This window comes from Taudactylus pleione, unplaced genomic scaffold, assembly GCF_031769625.1.
Source record: "Taudactylus pleione unplaced genomic scaffold, aTauple2 ptg001153l, whole genome shotgun sequence".
In the NCBI taxonomy this organism is placed as follows: domain Eukaryota; kingdom Metazoa; phylum Chordata; class Amphibia; order Anura; family Myobatrachidae; genus Taudactylus; species Taudactylus pleione.
Window position 1 is genome coordinate 616,682 of NW_028285554.1, and position 17,881 is coordinate 634,562.

The 17,881-nt window shown below is 43.4% G+C and overlaps 1 protein-coding gene across 7 annotated transcripts in view; it reads right to left on the reverse strand.

The window, feature by feature from the left end:
- The window catches only part of COL16A1 (collagen type XVI alpha 1 chain), a 194,917-nt gene that overhangs the window by 24,824 nt on the left and 152,212 nt on the right, over positions 1 to 17,881 (reverse strand). For all 7 annotated transcript variants that reach the window (XM_088462141.1, XM_088462137.1, XM_088462143.1 and 4 more), the window contains 7 exons: positions 16,056 to 16,109; positions 5,729 to 5,782; positions 5,576 to 5,629; positions 5,044 to 5,088; positions 4,545 to 4,598; positions 1,898 to 1,933; positions 1,654 to 1,716 (listed from right to left, as the gene is read on the reverse strand). In XM_088462141.1, the coding sequence (XP_088318267.1) occupies positions 1,654 to 1,716; positions 1,898 to 1,933; positions 4,545 to 4,598; positions 5,044 to 5,088; positions 5,576 to 5,629; positions 5,729 to 5,782; positions 16,056 to 16,109 (360 nt within the window). The remainder of the gene's footprint in view (positions 1 to 1,653; positions 1,717 to 1,897; positions 1,934 to 4,544; positions 4,599 to 5,043; positions 5,089 to 5,575; positions 5,630 to 5,728; positions 5,783 to 16,055; positions 16,110 to 17,881) is intronic.

Sequence of the window (17,881 nt, forward strand, 5' to 3'; positions counted from 1 at the left end):
CACCCCCTAATAGCATCATTTGGGTGTGTGGCCTATGAGAATTAGGCCACAATCCCTTTTAGGGGTTAGGGGGCGTCGGAGTCCCTGTCTGCACAGGGTGCGGCTCCTCCTGGAGCCGGCCCTATCTATAACATAGCTGTCTAGTCATGTTTTCTTTCCATATTGCCACTTACTAATCCCATACAGTATGTTGACTTATGGCTTTTCAGAGCTTTAAGCTATTGCACAAACTTTGGCCCGTATTCAATTTGGAGCGAAAAGCCGTTTTCGCGTGTTTTTGGCGGAAAAGTTTCACCGATGAAGTCATTTCGCCTGGCGGAAAAGTATCGCCGTATTCAATTTGAAAGACTTTCCGCCTAGGCGGAAAGTCAATGTAATGTAATAGGCGAAAAAGTTTCGCCTATGAATAGCAGACGGAAAAAAGTGCAGAATTGGGGTTTTGGGGTCCAACGTTGCGGGAACCCCCCTGCAGCCTTCAGACAGTCCCCAAAAGGTAAACTGTGTCAAAGTTTTTTAAAAACACTTAAGGACTCCCCAAAAAATCACTTTGAATTTGGGTCGAAAAAAAAAAAGTTGGGGTACAAAGTTAAAAACTAGGGAACTTGACTCTGGGGGGTCCCCAAGTATGCCCCAGGTGTTTTTTTCATTGCAGGGGCTTGCGGCAGGTGGATTTTTCACAATTTTTTCAACTTAACTTTAGCAACTTTAAAATATGCTAACCCCCATTTTCAAGTACCCCAAATTTGCTGGGATAAGTTATTTTCTGCAAAAAACCTCCAGAATACTATTCTGTACCACGTATACAAAAATGCTATTTAGCAGCTATTCAGCCCGTTTAAAAACACCAAATACCTTCAGCAAGCTAAATCGTGGGTAACCATAGCTAACCCCCATGTCAGAGCATCTTTTGGGGGGTGTCAGGCTGATTTCCCCAAATCTGACAGTACTTTCCTCTTTTTTAAGTTTTGCAGTTTCCCGTTTTCGCCTACTTTCAAGTTGAATACGGCGATACGCGGGCACGAGCGAGATACTTTACCGCCTGCAATACACACGATGTAGGCAAAAAGTCCGGGAGGTGATAAAGTATCACGGCTCAGCTCAAATTGAATACGGGCCTTTGTATGCAACGGCTGTGCAATAATATGCTAATGCCTCAGGAGGTATCTTGTGTAAATAGACGCAACCTGCCGGCTTCTGTGATCCGCTGTTGCGTCTGAGGATACAGCCATCGGATCACTTGCATGAACATCAGCCATCTGAGTAACCCTCAGGTTACTCAGGATGACCATGAAATTCACGCTTCCGGGGCCAGTGAAGCTGCGTCGGAAGACGCAGACACTGGCCTCGGCATGTCCAGAAAATGGGACGAACTCGCCTCCATTTTCTGGGAAGCTGACTGTCGCTGCTCCTTCCCTGCCCCTAAGTGGCTGCAGCATGTTAATCATGCTGTGGCTTAGGGGGCACTGAGAGCATCATCACAAACACAGATTGCCAACTGCGCAGTACAGATCCTGCGCATGCGCCAATTAGCAACCATTGGCATTGTATGTAATCCATTGGGTTTGTGTACAACTCTGAATCAAGTACTTAAATAATACAATAGACTACTGCATAGTATAATATTAACAAATCCTAGAATAATATATCACTTACCTTCTCAGCAGGAGGTCCTGGTGGTCCAGCTGACCCAGCTTTTCCTGGAAACCCAGGGGGTCCCTGAAAGAAGAACATTATCACATACAAGTGCTGCTCTAGTATATTGCCCAATCATTATGTCATGCTGACAATGTCTGTCTCTGATAGAGTACAGTATATTAGGATAAGGTATCAGAGGTCAAATTATATTATACTACAATTCCACATCTCAATGAAGTAATGAACCCAATCCTTTACTTACAGAAGGCCCGGGGAATCCAGGTGGACCTGAAAATCCCTGTGGGTGAAAAAAAGGGAAAGTTAGAGATTCATAAAGTAAAGTAATCGTAACCAGTGATACTTTCTCTTGCAATTATCCTGACATGAAACAATTCATAGCATGAATAATAAGGGAAGCTAGCAGAGGTCCCACCAGAGGTGGCTTCTGTGGGCATGTGTAACACAGTGCAGGACACCGCTCAATGAGGAAACACTTAATTTTGGGAAATTTTGTTGTAAAAATAGCATGTAGTATTTATTGGCATAATGAAATTTATTTTTAAAATATTTCCTTTTATGAATTTATTCTTAGTGTTCACTCTAGGGAAGGCAGGGTGGCTATCATTGAAGGGCACTTCTACGTGCCCGCATCCAGAAAAGGGGTGTGGTCAGGGCCGGTGCACGGTTTCCGGTCGCCCTAGGCAATATTTCACCAACCGCTCCTGCTCCCTCCAATTCATTATATGCCGTGCATCAGTCTCCCCAGTTTATAATATGCCACACAGCAGTGTCCCAAAATTCATAATATACTATATAGAATATGCCACACAGCAGAAAACCAAAAGCATAATGTAACACTGCCACAAATTCATAGTATACCACACAGCTGAGCCACAAATTCATTATATGCCACTCAGCCATGAATTATGCAATTTTTTATTTATTTTTTGTGGACTCAGCTGCGCCCTCCAGTGGCCAGCACCCCTAGGCGGCTGTCTAAACCTGCCTAATGGTAGCATCTGCCCTGGGTGTGGTCAGTCAGAAAGGGAGTGTGGAATTGAGACACACCCTCTTTTCATCACTCTGTGGAGCCTGCCCAGCACTCACTGAAATGCTGGGCTGCCTTAAAGCTCTCCCCCGCAGTGTGAATAGACGCTGTGGCTGTGCAATTCCGTCCATTTAAAATACAAATGTAGAAGGAGGTGTCACACATCTCCGTGCTGCATTTGCGTGATCCCAACGCTGCGGCCCAGGTCACAGCCTGGGGTCACCATCGGTCACCATTTTGCAATTGTTGTTGATGTTCCATTGATCAGGCTGCGGGAGCTAAAGCTTCCCGCAGCCTAGCCGAGTCCTGGCAGCTTGTTAGGCCAAGAAGTCTATGTGCACCCACGCAGACCCTGGTCTTGTCCCTCCCAGAAAACAGGGGCGACATGCCCCCGTTTCTGGGAACGCTGCCAGGGAACGCCCACGCTTCGCCTCCCAAACGCCGCAGCCTGTCGATCAGGCTGCAGCTCGGACACACTGTGAGCGGGCTCGTAGTCGGAGGGCTGCACATGTTCAGTACACCTGCTGCGCATGCGCAGTACTCCAAACATCAGAGATGTGCGCAAACCATCGGGTTAGCGTACATCTCTGAATCAGGCCCTATGTAGCTGCACTTTGTTAAATTTTTCTCTAGTAGCTGCAGCATCTGCAACTGTGTTAACTTCTTATAATAGACATGTTCTTTTATTATACTAACATAAAAATTATGATTTGGTATTACAAACTATTTGTATAATGCATTGATTTATTTGTATTAGTGAGACTAAGGGGTCAATCCTATTAAGTGCGAAGGGTGCGAGTTGCCGTTGCAACGGCGTTAAAATGCCAGCAATGGACCAGCACCTCGCACCCTTCGTGGCCCGCTCCGAGTGCAAATTCACTGAATTGTGCTCGGAGCTCTATGGGGCTGCAAGCAAAATTCAGCAAATCCAGGCTGCAGACAAGTGCTGCCATTGCCGTGATGACTCGCACCGGCAAGATCATCACGGCTAATAAGATTGATTCCTAAGAGCCATATATATTAAACACATTTATCTCAAAATGTAGGCATCCCCTGGATGTATGCAGGGATATCCCAATTCCAATCGCAATAACAGCAGGTTTCTATGAGGGCTGCTATATTGTGAAATTTGCCAAGCTCCTCAATGCTACATAATATATAATAAATTCAATTCAATAATATAATAAATTCAATAAATTCATCTGGGGAGAGAGGGTGAGGTATCATTTAAAAAAAAAATATATTAATTAAATACATTTTTTAAAACATTGAAGATATAATAGAGATACTGCAGTAAAGCTGATTATGATGACTAGTGTATTTCTACTCCATGTAAAGTATCTTAAGATACATGCAAATCAAAATACATAAATTTTCAGATGCTATTATGCTTTTATTGATATACAGCACACCTGGAGGCCCTGTGGCTCTCCAGGTGTTATTAAACTACAAGCCCCAGCATGCTTTGCCAGATATCTGGGTATCCTGACCTGATATAAAGTACATAGCCACTTTTTTACTTTTGGCCCTAGCCGGAACACTGTCGTCATTACGCATTAAATAAATGGCAACAAGTCAGTCCAGGTCTAACTGATTAAGTGTAAACAGTAATTTTTAATATATAACCCCCCCCCCCGCCAAAAAAAACCCAACAACAATAATGTGCAAAGTAGGCAGTGTATCTTATTCTATGTAGCCATTCACACAATCCAAGACTGAATGCTTCAAAATGACGTGTAACATGGTACGTGGAAAAGGTACAAGATGTACAAAGCAAGTGTGCACCAGTAATCCATAATGACATTTAAATCTATTTCACTTTATTGGATGTATGTAGAAACTTGCAATACCAGCTACTCACCTGTTCTCCTTTCTCTCCAGAACTTCCTGTTAGTCCTCGTTCTCCTCTCTGTCCCTGAACAGTTAAATGATATCATCAAACAAACTGAAAGATGAGATAAAGCACACCAAGTGGAAAATGGTGTACAGGGACGGACTGACCCACAGGTGTACTGGGTAAATCCGTGGTGGGCCCCACTACCTCCTCTAGGGGTCAGATACTTGGTGTAGAAGGATAATGGGTGAACTTGGGTGCTTGGTTTGTTTCTATGGAAACTACGCCAAGATTTGCCCTCCTGCCAACCAAAGTGGGTGGTCCTGACACATCCTTGTTCCCTCCTTTATAAAGGGGCCCTGGTTCTTTGCATGTCCTCTCTAATGGTTTGCCAAGTCTCTCTGTGGTAGCTTGTCACACCCCCAATGGTGGCTTACCACACCCCTTAAGCTTGGAACCCTACCACTGCATTCCTTGGTGGGCCAATCATGCCCCTGTCTGACACTGATGGTGTTTAAGAACTTACCGTAGGTCCAGCAGGTCCAGGAATGCCAGGAATACCAGGAGGACCCTTACATGGTAAAAAGCAAATTGTATGAAAAATAACATTTCATTATTAACACTATGCTGTATGTGTCCAAATAAAGTTATATTATCTTCAGTTTGTAATTTTAGAGGTATAAATCTGAAACAGGGAAACATGTAAAAATGGGTATTTTAGATACAGTATCTCCACGTATGATATATTTGATTAACTGAGGGCATGTCTTATCTTTTTTTGGGGGGGAGAGGGGGGGGGGTTGAGTGTCCTTTCTTAATTTCATATAAGACAACTGTTCAAACTGTGGGTCATGCAAAATAATATGAACATTCTTAGCCCAGATCAGGACACAATATAAAGAGATATTCAGCATGGTGTCAATAATATACATTAAAATAGTTAATGCTGACCCTAATAAATTAAAGTATTTAATTTAACCTATAACAGCCAGAATGAACAGTATGAAAAACAATACATAGCTCCTGACTATGCCCAATAACTTAGGGTGTCCACTCACCGACTCTGCTTTTTCTCCTGCTGGTCCACTGTACCCTCTTTCCCCCTTAAGACCCTGAAAACAAATAACGGTTCAGAGCATTCAGTCATCCTGTACTAAGATGCTTCATTATTTCTCTTCTTGATGCTCTTTATTACAAACGAAACTACTTACGGGAAGTCCTGGGGGACCCAATGCTCCAGGATATCCAGGAAGACCAGGAGGTCCCTAAATCAGAATAGGAATAATGTAATACATACAGTATTATACTAAATATATACATATGAATAAGTGTATATCATGCACACATATGTATATATACAGACATGCTTCTCTGTGTATCATATGTTACAAACCAAGCTGCACAAAGTAAGATCTTTATGCTTTCTAATGACGTGCATATTTTGTGGTTGTGTCTGCTCTGATAGTGATATGTGTGTAGATTGCACATAAAAGAGTCATGTATTGTGAAAATAACTAATTTGTACTATGGTGGGAGTTTGGCAGGCATCGGTGGATTTGTATGTTCAGTACTTAATGTGGGAGCAGTAATGCAGCTGATCCGTGGCAAATGTGCATAACAAGCACAATTTTATTCATGATTCATAAATAGTGCAGTGCAGACTGTGCATATATTGAAGCATTCAAACCAGTTATAGTCAGGGCCGGATTAAGGGGGGTGCAACAGGGGCTGTCCTCCCTGGGCCCCCACACACGGAGAGGTCCTCACACAGGATCGGTGTGACCCTGCCAAGAACAGGTGTGTAGTGGCACATTCCGTTCACGGCGCCTATGAGAGGACCAGGGAGCAGCTCTGCCGGGAGGTCACGCCCGCACGCCGTCACTCGGGTGAGTAATCAGCGGTGGAGGCTCCGTGTGGTTTGGGGGTAGGAGGGCGGTAGGCTCAGGGTGGCTAGGGGGAAGGGGAATGGGATTCAAATCCCGACAGCGGATGCCCGACAGGATGAAGATCCCGACTGGGGCAGGTAAGTACACTAACCCTCCCCTGTCCCCCCCTAACCCTCCCTTAGTGGTGCCTAACCGTAACCTCCCCCCTTAGTGCCTAACCCTAACCTTCCCCCGGGGCTGCCAAGCCCTAACCCCCTCTTACCGCTCCCTAAACTTAACCCTCCCGGGGGAAGGGGTCGTCTAACCCTAACCTCTCCCTGGGGGTGCCTAACTCTAACCCTCCCCCCTAGGGGTGCCTAACCTTAATCCCCCCCCCAAACTGAACCCTAACCCTGTTAGGCTCCCTAATCCTAACCTTCCCCCCCCGTGGCTAATGCTAAGAGCGCCCTGGACTTACCCTCGTTCGGGCTGGCGTCCTCTGCGTTCCTGCATCGGGATTAAGATAGGCATTGGTATTTCAATGCCTATCTTAACTCCCTTCCTGAGATTCCGATGTCGGGATTGAGACCGGCAGCCGTAGACTCCGTGTGACTAAGGGGGTGTGTGTGCCTTTGTAGGCTCCATGTGACTAGGGGGAAGGGGTGTGGGTGGCTTTGTAGGCTCCGTGTGGCTTGAAGGGGGCCCCCACAATTTAGTTGCCCTGGGGCCCCCACAAGCCTTAATCCGGCCCTGGTTATAGTCATGCTTGCTCAGTAAGGGTTACTGCATTTGGCTATAGCCTAAGTGCAGTTGAGAACAAGTTAAGAGATGGTCATAAACAGTGAGCATGTGAACAAGATAATGTGATAGATGCAGTGTAGAATGTAAGAAAAGAGAGTTATAATCTCACAATGAGAGAGTGGAGTGATGTACTACCACCTGTGATGTGATAATGTGTTTATTACTACCATGTGTTAAGATGAGACAATATGCATTGATATATAAAGCAATTCTTCTAAATGAGGTAACTTACTGCAACTAAGCTGGTGCTGGAGAGGAGAAAGTTATTAGACTGTAAATAAGGAAATGTTTATCATCCATTTATCTAATAATAAGATGACCTGAAACTCATTATTTTCATATGTGATGACTGTACATTATTGCCCTGCTGCTTCTGCATGGCATCTGTTCTCCTGTAAATAAACTTACAGGTGCTGGGACACCTAATGTTGACCCACAGGATCATAAGGTGGGAGAGACAGAGCAACAGTTGGGTGGTTAACCCATGAATGCTATAAAGTAGGAGCTAAGCCCAGGGACGCCAATAAAGTGTATCTACTACCCCAAGATGATGTGGTCACATCATCTCACAGTGGCTTGCTGCTTATTCAGAGGGCCCTTGTATTCATAATGACCTCATATTGGGGTGGGTATTATGGACTTAATGCAGATTCAATTGGTGATAAAAAGTGCAGTGTCTTAAAAGAACTGGATACATTGAGTTCACTGAATGAACTCAACTTTGGAGCAAAATTGTCTGCATTCACATATGAAAGGTACAGCAGTTCTTTTTGTAGGTGGAAGACCTGGAGTGCCATTGTTGAGACTGAGATCACCAGATTAATGATGAGTAGTGCCTTGGTTAGGCCTGTGGTGTGGAGTTTTGCAGAAAACAATTTCAGTGTCAGGGCACAACAGGGTTGTAATTAGAAAGAAGAGTGATACAAGTGAGACTGTAAGGATGTAGCTGTGTTCACATGGTTTTGGGTGCATACAGTGTGCTGGAAGCAAGGTAAGGCAAAGTTAGTTGTAGTCACAGAACTGGAATGCGAAGATGGAGAGGCTGGAAATGGGGCAGAGGTGGGAGATTATGAGGATTAGGGACTTCCACTGTGGCATCTACTGGAAGAGATATATGAATGAAGTACAGTAAGTTGAGGAATTTAGGGTTGGCAATGTCAGTAAAATTATCAAAGGGGATGTTGAGATTCCAGAGTAAAAGGGACAGATTCAGTGGTTAGGAGGAGTCAGACAGTGAAGTTGTATTGGAAGATTGTCCTTGGGGGTGCTAGATAACAGCGAGGTGGAGCACAGAGAAGGGACGGATTGTATGGACATCAATGACAAAGTATAGAGAGGTTTCCTGGGAAATGATCCGACAGGTGTACCAAGAAGAGAATAGTAAACATGCCCCATGACCTTATCAACCATTGTGTCAAGAAGTATTGGTAAGAGATACCCCTAGAACAGAGCTGCAGGGGAAGCAGTGTCAGAGGTGAGAGTCAAGTTTCAGTAACGACAAGAAGGCTGAGGGAATTAGAGAGAAACAGGTTGTAGCAGGATGTGAGTGTTGCAGACAGATACAGTATGTTGTGCAGAGTGCATAGGAATAGGAGAGAAAGCGTAGTGGAAATATGAGATTAAAACTGGGTACACACTAGACAATTTTCTAAATGATTTGTAATTTTCTGACTGATCAAGTCAAATCGTTCAAATCATCCAGTATGTACGCACTATGCTGGCTCTCGCAGGGTTGTCCGTCGCATCCTCAGATCTGAAGTACATGCTGCTCAATCTGAGGATGTCACTGATGACACCATGCATTTGGATGAGACAGGAGAACGACATATCGTGCGTCCCTTTACCAAATAATGTGGTGTATATGGACAATATGTGTTTCGTCACATCTGCCATCGGCCAGGTACACAGGTCGTCTAGTGTGTACTCGGCTTTAATGTGATTCCTTTGCGATGGATTTCAATCAGCAATAAATTACAGAATTTGGAATTAAACTGTAGAAAATTTGATGGAAAAAAAAATCAACAGAAACCATAATAAATGCTTTGGTATAGCTAATCTGTAAATGTCTAGAAAACTACCAGAACACAGAGTCGGCACAGTGACCCAGGGGGAGAAGGAAAGGGTTGACCGCCGCCAGCTGCTGTTCTCACGCACTACTGATGGTCTGTGCTCTCACATGGACCCGGCACCAAAGCCATGTGCCCACACTGTTTACGTTCTGCCCAGTTCGGCTTCTGATTGGCCGCCTGGCTGCGTGACGTAGCTATTACATAATGAGGGAGGACGCGGGGGCTGCTGCCATAGGATGCGCTCTTCCCTCATCTACTTTCTCCAACACATCGATTTCAGGCTCGCAACTCCCAGCCAATCAGCGCCGGGTTTCCTGGCTTAAAAGCAATGCCTCTTTTCTCTGCTTTCCACGAAAGCTGCCGGCAGTCGCTGATTGTTGGGAGGCTGGGAGACGGTGCATTATCATTTGCATCTATAGGGGCTCGGCTTGCAATACCCCCTGAAAATGATCCATTTTGCTTCAGAGTCCATGGCCAAATATATCATCGTACGTACTTACAAATTGGTGAAATGGTACAATAAAAAAATCCCCCCAAACCATAAAAGGGCGTGGCTTAGCCAGTTATGTTTCACAGACATTTTTTATTACCCAATTCCGTCGTATAAATATATGATCTAGCCATTATCTAGCAAAGCATTTTCCGTACGTATGTTCCGGTTTCAAATTGGCGAAATGTTCGCCACGGGCATACTAGTACAGTAATAATTATCTCTCTTTACTTTCTATTGTGCCTAAAAACTTGTCATCTTACAAAGTCTTATTTCACTGTTAACTGTTGTCTTCCTATGGTGTTCAATATGGCTACAAATATGTACCTACACTATTCACAATTAATATCATTCTCATTCCTAACACTAGTTGCTATGACCAAGAAACTCTCTTTTACCCAAACTGAAAGGAGGCTCTATGAAGCTCTAGTGGACTCATGGAATAATAAAGGTGACAATCATAATTACTGCATGCATGATTATCATATAAAAGGAATAGCAGTATCCCTCCGAAACGTAAATATCGCCATCCCCAACTGAATATTCAGTCTAAATCAATACTTATGTCCCTTAATCAAGATAGTGCCCCCCCCTCCATACCCATATCCTCAGCTGATAGCTTTCAACAAACACGTTCGCACTTTAAATATCTGGGGATCCAGTTTCCATGGAAATTGTCTAATTTGTATAGGCTTAATTTCACTCCTATTTTGGAGAATATTAAAAGATTATTGGATAATTGGAAAAATCTTCCATTATCCGGTTTAGGCAGGATTACCCTCATTAAGAGTGTAATATTCCCCAAGCTAACATATCACATTGAAATGCTTCCTATACGTGTCAGGTTGCAGCCTAGGATCGGCAGTTACTCACCCCAGTGCCAGCTTCCCCTGACCTCTCGAGCGGTCAGACGTCAGGTGCGGTGTCGAGTGACGTGCTGAGGATTATGCCTAGGGACCATGTAGACATCCATGAGCTGTTCCATGTCTTGGTTGCTGCGTTTGCCGTCATGGACGCAGCCATGACAGTCTTCATCAGCTGATTACCCTTTACCCAATGGTAGCGTGGTGGTTGTCAGCTGACGATATCCTCCAATGAACTGCTACCTTAGGGTATATAACTAGGCTCCGGACAGCAGGAAGTTGCCTGTACAATGTTGTTACAACTAGTGTTTTCTTACCATCACTTCGCTCCAGGTTCCCTTGCTGTTTACTCTCGAGTCATCTCTAGTTAGTCCTGTGCTAGCGGTGCAACTGTATAACTTGCTTGCGTACCCTGTACATCCTCCGAGTACAACCACAGTGTCACTCTCCTGTGCCAGCAGTGCGACTGGATACATTGCTCGCGTACTCTGTACATCCTCCATGTACAACCACATTGTCACTCTCCTGTGCCAGCAGTGCGCCTGGATACCTTGCCCGTGTACTCTGTACATCCTCTGAGTACAACCACAGTGTCACTCTCCTGTGTCAGCGGTGCGACTGGATACCTTACCCGCGTACTCTGTACATCCTCCATGTACAACCACATTGTCACTCTCCTGTGCCAGCAGTGCGCCTGGATACCTTGCCCGCGTACTCTGTACATCCTCCGAGTACAACCACAGTGTCACTCTCTTGTGCCAGGGTGCGACTGATACCTTGCCTGCGTACTCAGGGCCTGATTCAGACCCGGTCGCAAGCGTTGTGCGCTCGCAACCGGGTCAATGGAAGGCAAGTGCGCATGCACTAGACCCGGATAGCGATGGGCACTCCGTCGCTCTGGGTCTCATACCAAAGGGGGCGTGCTGTCGATGTTGAGTGACAGCACGCCTCCTTTGGATGGTGGGCCGGGGGCGTGGCTGCCCAGACGGAGGCATTCCCATGGGAACGCCTACCGTCTGGGGCCGGCCCCACTGACATCACAAGTGATGTCAGTGGGAGAGCTTTTGGCTCTGTTAGAGCCGAAAGCTCTCTGGGGCTTGAGGCAACGAGACCCTACCAAGGGTCTCGTCGCAAGCACAATGGTCGCAATGGTCTTGACCATCGCGACCATCTTCCTGGCCGCTCGCTCTAGCTGTGGGTGGTCACCAACAGCTATGCAGGGGCATTGCAAGATCTTGCCTCTCGCATGGATAATCAGGAGGCAGGGTGCAGGGGCATTGGATCTTGCCTCTCGCATGGATAATCAGGAGGCAGCGCAACCTTAGCCATATTACTTCCTCCTCCCGCTGTGTCCACTTCTTCGAGTCCTCCAGTTCATCCTACAGTTCCAGTGACTTAGAAGTTTCGTCTTCAATTGGCATCCCCTGAACGCTTTGATGGAAACCCAAGATGTTGCCAAGGTTTCATCAATCAATGTAAAATTCAGTTCGAATGCCTGCCACAGAACTTCCCTAAGTCTAGGTCAAAAGTGGTTTATATTATTTCACTGCTGACTGGAACTGCCTTGGATTGGGTCTCCCCATTATGGGAATGAGAACTATGAGAACTTTATTTCTTCTTTCAAAAGAATCTTTGATGAGCCGGGCTGCACTGCCTCGGCCTCCTCTGATCTCCTTCGAGTCCGTCAAGGGACCCGTACCGTAGGACAGTACGTGTTCCAAATTCAAACAATTTCTTCTGAACTGAAATGGAATGAAGAGGCTCTCAAGGCTGCCTTTCTACATAGACTTTCATAAAAAATTAAAGATGAGTTAGCCTCTCGGGGTCTTCCAGAGTCCTTCTCCGAAGTAATCTCCCTGTGTATAAAGATCGACTTAGGTCATTGAGAGTGATTGGCTTGTAAAGGGTGAGAGGATCGATTTTGAGATCGGTTGTTACTGGATGCACGTTCTTCTTCTCCGACAACGAATAAAGAAGAACCTATGCAGGTTAATAAATCTCGGCTAACCACGGCTGAGTGAACCTGTCAGTTCCAGAACAAGCTCTGCCTTTATTGTGCAGCTCCGAACCATGTTCTGAAGAATTGTCCTCTTCTTGCAGGAAACGCGAGACCCTAACTGGTCTGGGAGCGTCCAGTTGGGGGTATTGATCAAGCCATCCCATTTAAGGGATAGGCTTTTATCGGTGTCCCTTTCCTACAAGTCGAGGACAAAAGATTTAAAAGCCTTGGAAGATTCCAAAGCCACCAGGAATTTTATTTCTGAGTCCTTGGCACATACCCTGAGTATACCGGTCACTCCTCTACCCAGCAAGCTAGCTCTCTCAGGGGTAGATGGCAACATCATTCTGGGATATTCTATTTCCTCGGTTACCCACCCGGTGTCTCTGTGAGTAGGATGCCTCCATCAAGAAATGTTGGAATTCCTAGTTCTTGGTTGCTCAAGTCATCTCTAGATACTCTTCTGTGCCAGCGGTGCGACTGGATACCTTGCCTGCGTATTCTGCACATCCTCCGAGTACAGCCACATTGTCACTCTCCTGTACCTCCGAGTAAAGCCACATTGTCACTCTCCTGTACCAGTGGTGCGACTGGATACCTTGCCCGCGTACTCTGTACATCCTCCGAGTACAACCAGTGTCACTCTTCTGTGCCAGCCATACGACTGGATACCTTGCCCGCGTACTCTGTACATCCTCCGAGTACAACCAGTGTCACTCTTCTGTGCCAGCCATATGACTGGATACCTTGCCCACGTACTCTGTACATTCTTCGAGTACAACCACAGTGTCACTCTCCTGTGCCAGCAGTGCGACTGATACCTTGCCCGCGTACTCAGTACAATATCCAAATACAAAATCCTCGCTGGTGCCTCTTTCAGAGGTACATTCTCGTGGGCCTCATCTGTGTTATCTCCCTCCATTTCCCACCTGTATTGGATACCTGACCAAAGGGCTGCGACCTGCTTGCTGGGTGCAGCTTAAACCCATATCCCGATTGGAGGGGTCAATGGTGAACACCTCACCGCAGGTTAGACTCTGCGCCTTTGGCCAGGTCTCGCCAACATCTGAGACTTGTGAATGAGGGGGACACACATTCAGGCTCCTCATCTCCGATTCCTTCCACAAGCTGGGACCTCAGCTTTCAGCTCTTCAGTAGGAGATTCCCCTGAGCTAGCCATCACAATACATTTGACCAGAACCGATTTACTTTATTGCTCTAACCTTTTTTCAAAATCATTTGGAGTAATAAGAGACCGAAAATCTCCAGGTCTAAGGTTTCTTTGACGAGACAACAGGGTGTTCTGGCTGTTCCAGATATGTTAGCATTTTCAAAATCAGTGTTTTTTAGATATATTCTGGATTGGTTATATAACAGGGAGGAATCTACCCATAAAGCTCTCAAATCTGTACTTTTTGCTCTCGACTCTTTGTCTGCCCTGCTGCATACACCCAAAGCCTCTATCCCCTCAAACATTCTGTCTAATATTTTGTTTTCTGATACATTTAAGGCATGGCTCATGGTGAACTCTAAATTACAGAACCCACACACTCAAGGTTTAATACTGTTTGGGGTATTCAAATGATTGTTCCGGGATTAGATAACCCACTAATTTTGCAATGGAAGTAGAAGGGAAATAGTAAAATATGTGATGTTTTTGACCCTGGGGGCCTTTTACTTTCATTTCAGGCTTTCGCATCCCCCACCGCCAGTTCTTCATGTACCTTCAACTTAGACATTATACCCTTGCTTTCTCTCTACCTTATTTGAATAATACCACTCCTAATATTATCCATAGATTGCTTCGGCAGCTTTGTATTTTATCATATAGGACTAAGTATCTTTATTCTGAGCTAGTCAATATAGTAGCTGAGAAGGCCTGGTCACCTTCAGTAACACATTGGCAAGTTGATATCCCAGAGGTTACAGATTCATATACTCTCCTTGGTCCCTATGATGATGTTTTACGTTATCTTAGATCTTCTTATTTCCAAGAGGCGCATATTAAAATTTGACATCAGGCTTTAATCTCGCAAAGTCAAAGGCGTCATATGGTGGAGGATGAATCTGGTTGTTGCCCTAAATGTAAAAGACCTCATGCGAGTTTTTCATAATCTGTGGGAATGCACCAAAATTTGTAAATATTGGGATAAAGTTCTGCAGTTAATTAATCAGGTATTTATTCTTCACCTAAGTAAAAACCCACTGGCGATTCTATGTGCAAATTTTGCTAGCTGGGATTTGGGTCCAGACGTTCGGACAATTCTTCCACTTTTGACTATTATTCTTACAGCAGCAAAGAAACTTATTCTATGCCACTGGGTCTTTTCCTCTGCACCTTTGTTAGGAGAATTATAAACTTTTCTTTTGCATTTATTGTATTTGGGTAGGCAAGCTGTGTTGCCTTTTATTGAAAAAAGGCGTCCTCCAGTTCTATAAGAGGTGGGGATGTTATATAGAATATCTAGGCCCTCAAGAACAAACTCATATTTAAAAAATATTTGAAACTACTAGCTGGTATTTATACCGTCGGTTATCTTAGTACCATTTATATATGGAAATATATTGTGCTGATAATTTAGTACTTGGACTTGTGAATCAATTTAATTCCCCTTTATCCCCCCTTTTTTGTTTTGTTTTGTATTTGTAATGTTAATATTGTTTAGTTCATTTCATCTATTATAAAAGAAAAAAAAGAATGTTTACACTGTTCCTTAGTAGGATCAGTTCCTTTTCTCTATCCGTCATGTTGTTTTGTGAATGGTGATATTTTTCTGCTTATATGCAGGTAACTGACCCACTGATTTACTATCCTCCGGGATTACAAAATGTTCTGTATTCTGCATATATTTGTTATATTGATGGATATTTTTCTTCTGATTTTTATTTTTGTCAATAAAAAGATTTATAAAAAAAAAAAGCAATAGCAGTTACTGTATAACATAGTAATTCCACATATAATACAATACAAAAAAATGACAATAAATATAAAAATCTAAATCTAAAAATGTTAGTAAAATTTCTTTAGGCTTCATAGAGACCTGAATTGCTGAAAATAAATGTAATCTTTTTTTTTTTTTTGGCTCATTTCCACTGTAATCTGAATTAATGATGCCAGTACGGTATTACTTTGCAAATAAAAATAAAACGCACATAAAACTAAACACAGAATCTCAACACTTGCAATGCTTGCAAAATTCAAACAATAAAAGTGTTATATTATTTTAATTAGGTTCAGAGTTTTGAAGCAACTAATTTGCATAAACATAATCATAAGTGATCAGTGTGAAAGTGAGTTACAAACAGCACATATCAGTTAGTACCGTAGATAAGGAATTACATGTATTAGAGCTCGTTCAGCTGTTTTCAAATGTTTTTCATGGTATTGTTTTCCAAACACAATTCAATACTTTTCCTTTGTAGGAATTTTGCACCCTTAATAATGTCTTACCTGTTCTCCCTTATCTCCGCTAGGTCCAGGTGTTCCTCTTTCCCCTTGCATGCCCTTGAAACAGGTTAAAAGATAATTAGATGGCTCTGTTACCATATACAGCAAGTAGATTCCAGATACTGCCACTCCTCTGGGGTCCATTTCCACATTGGGGCAGAAACAATACTCACCCATTTAAATGAATGCACGATAGAAGCCCCTTTCCTGGAATTATACTGCTAAAGACACTTTTTCTATGAAGCCACTGACATTAATAAGTGTCACATTAATATCTTCTTTTAACTCAGGTGAAACATATTTTCAAGACATTTTGAAGACTGCACCTTCTGGTGAAAGACATTTTGCCATTGATCCAGCCGTACTGTATATTGCCTTTTTCTTTTGAATTGAAAATCCAAATAGTAGTATCTAGTCTAATTATCGGTCATAGAGGTGAGATATGAGACATTTTAGCCAAAAGTACATCAGAGTTACACACATGAGTTAACAACAAGAACGTAGTGGAAGAGGATGGAGGGATATGTATCAGGCTGCAGTTAATAGTTGTAGAAGGCATATATGTATATATACTAAAGAATAGCTTTGATCCCATCTGTCAATACGCAAAAGTCTATGCATCAGTCTGGGCTATCAATTATAATATATTTCATGAAAAATATTGTATGTGCTGTTCAATTATATCCTTTGTCACTTGTTACCATTCCACACACATTACCAGTACTGAGCATGTGCTAACCTCACCAGCTTACAAATCCTAGGACAGATCTATTTGGCATTAATTAGATCTGGCAAAGGGTTTGAGAGATAACAGACAACAGCCATTCACATAAAAAACTTTGCTTGATACAGACCCCTGCAATGCAGTATAGTAAAAGATACACCAAAGCGGGCAGTGTAGGTAAGTCCCGCTCACCATAAACATATGCAAAACACAGCTAGGACAGGTTGGGGAACACGTATAAGAGTGACTAGGACAATGAGACAGTGGGCTCAAAAGAACACGTAACATGTCAGGACAGAATGGTGCTCTCAGGTTAGGGGAGTGATGTAACACAGGACAAGGTGGTGTACAGATGGGATAAGATGTTTCAGTGCACGGATTACATATATTGTATAGTCATTATAGGAATTTCTGGGAAGAACTAAGTATATTATCTGGTAATGACTAGAACTAGAGAATATGGGGAAATGTATTTCAACAATTATTATTATAAAATGCGATACAGCTCTCGCCATTATCCCTATGGGTATCGCTCACATGTGTACTAGTATTTACTACTGGTAATCTATAAATCATCATTAAATCCAGAGTTCTAAGGCACCTGTTACAATGTGTTTGTTTCCCCTAAAGGAAATACTGAGTAGCCTTTATGACCCTTATAAATATCAGGTTACTATAGATATCCAGGATTTTTTTTTTTACAATATTTTCATCTCTATCTGGTGAAGGGGAGACGGATAAAACCTCTTTATCAAACATACCTACGGACATCTTATTCGTCTATATGTTTATCACATCATTTTTCTAGCAACAAATATACTGTATATCTATTTCCTTCACAACTATATCAGCATGAGTGCTTACATCACTGATCTGCCTACAATGGCTTATATTTTCTGTCATTGTGCCTGTCTGTCCATATGTTTATCTATCTGTGCGGATATATTTTCAAATCCACATATTAGCTGGGCATAGAAAGGTTTATAATCTAAAAGTGCAGAGTAGGTGGCAGCTTGTGGAGGCTTTCAGAACACAGAAGGAGGGAATCTAGATACACAAGGGGTGAAGATTGTCTCATAAGTGACAAGACTTTGGGCAAACAAGG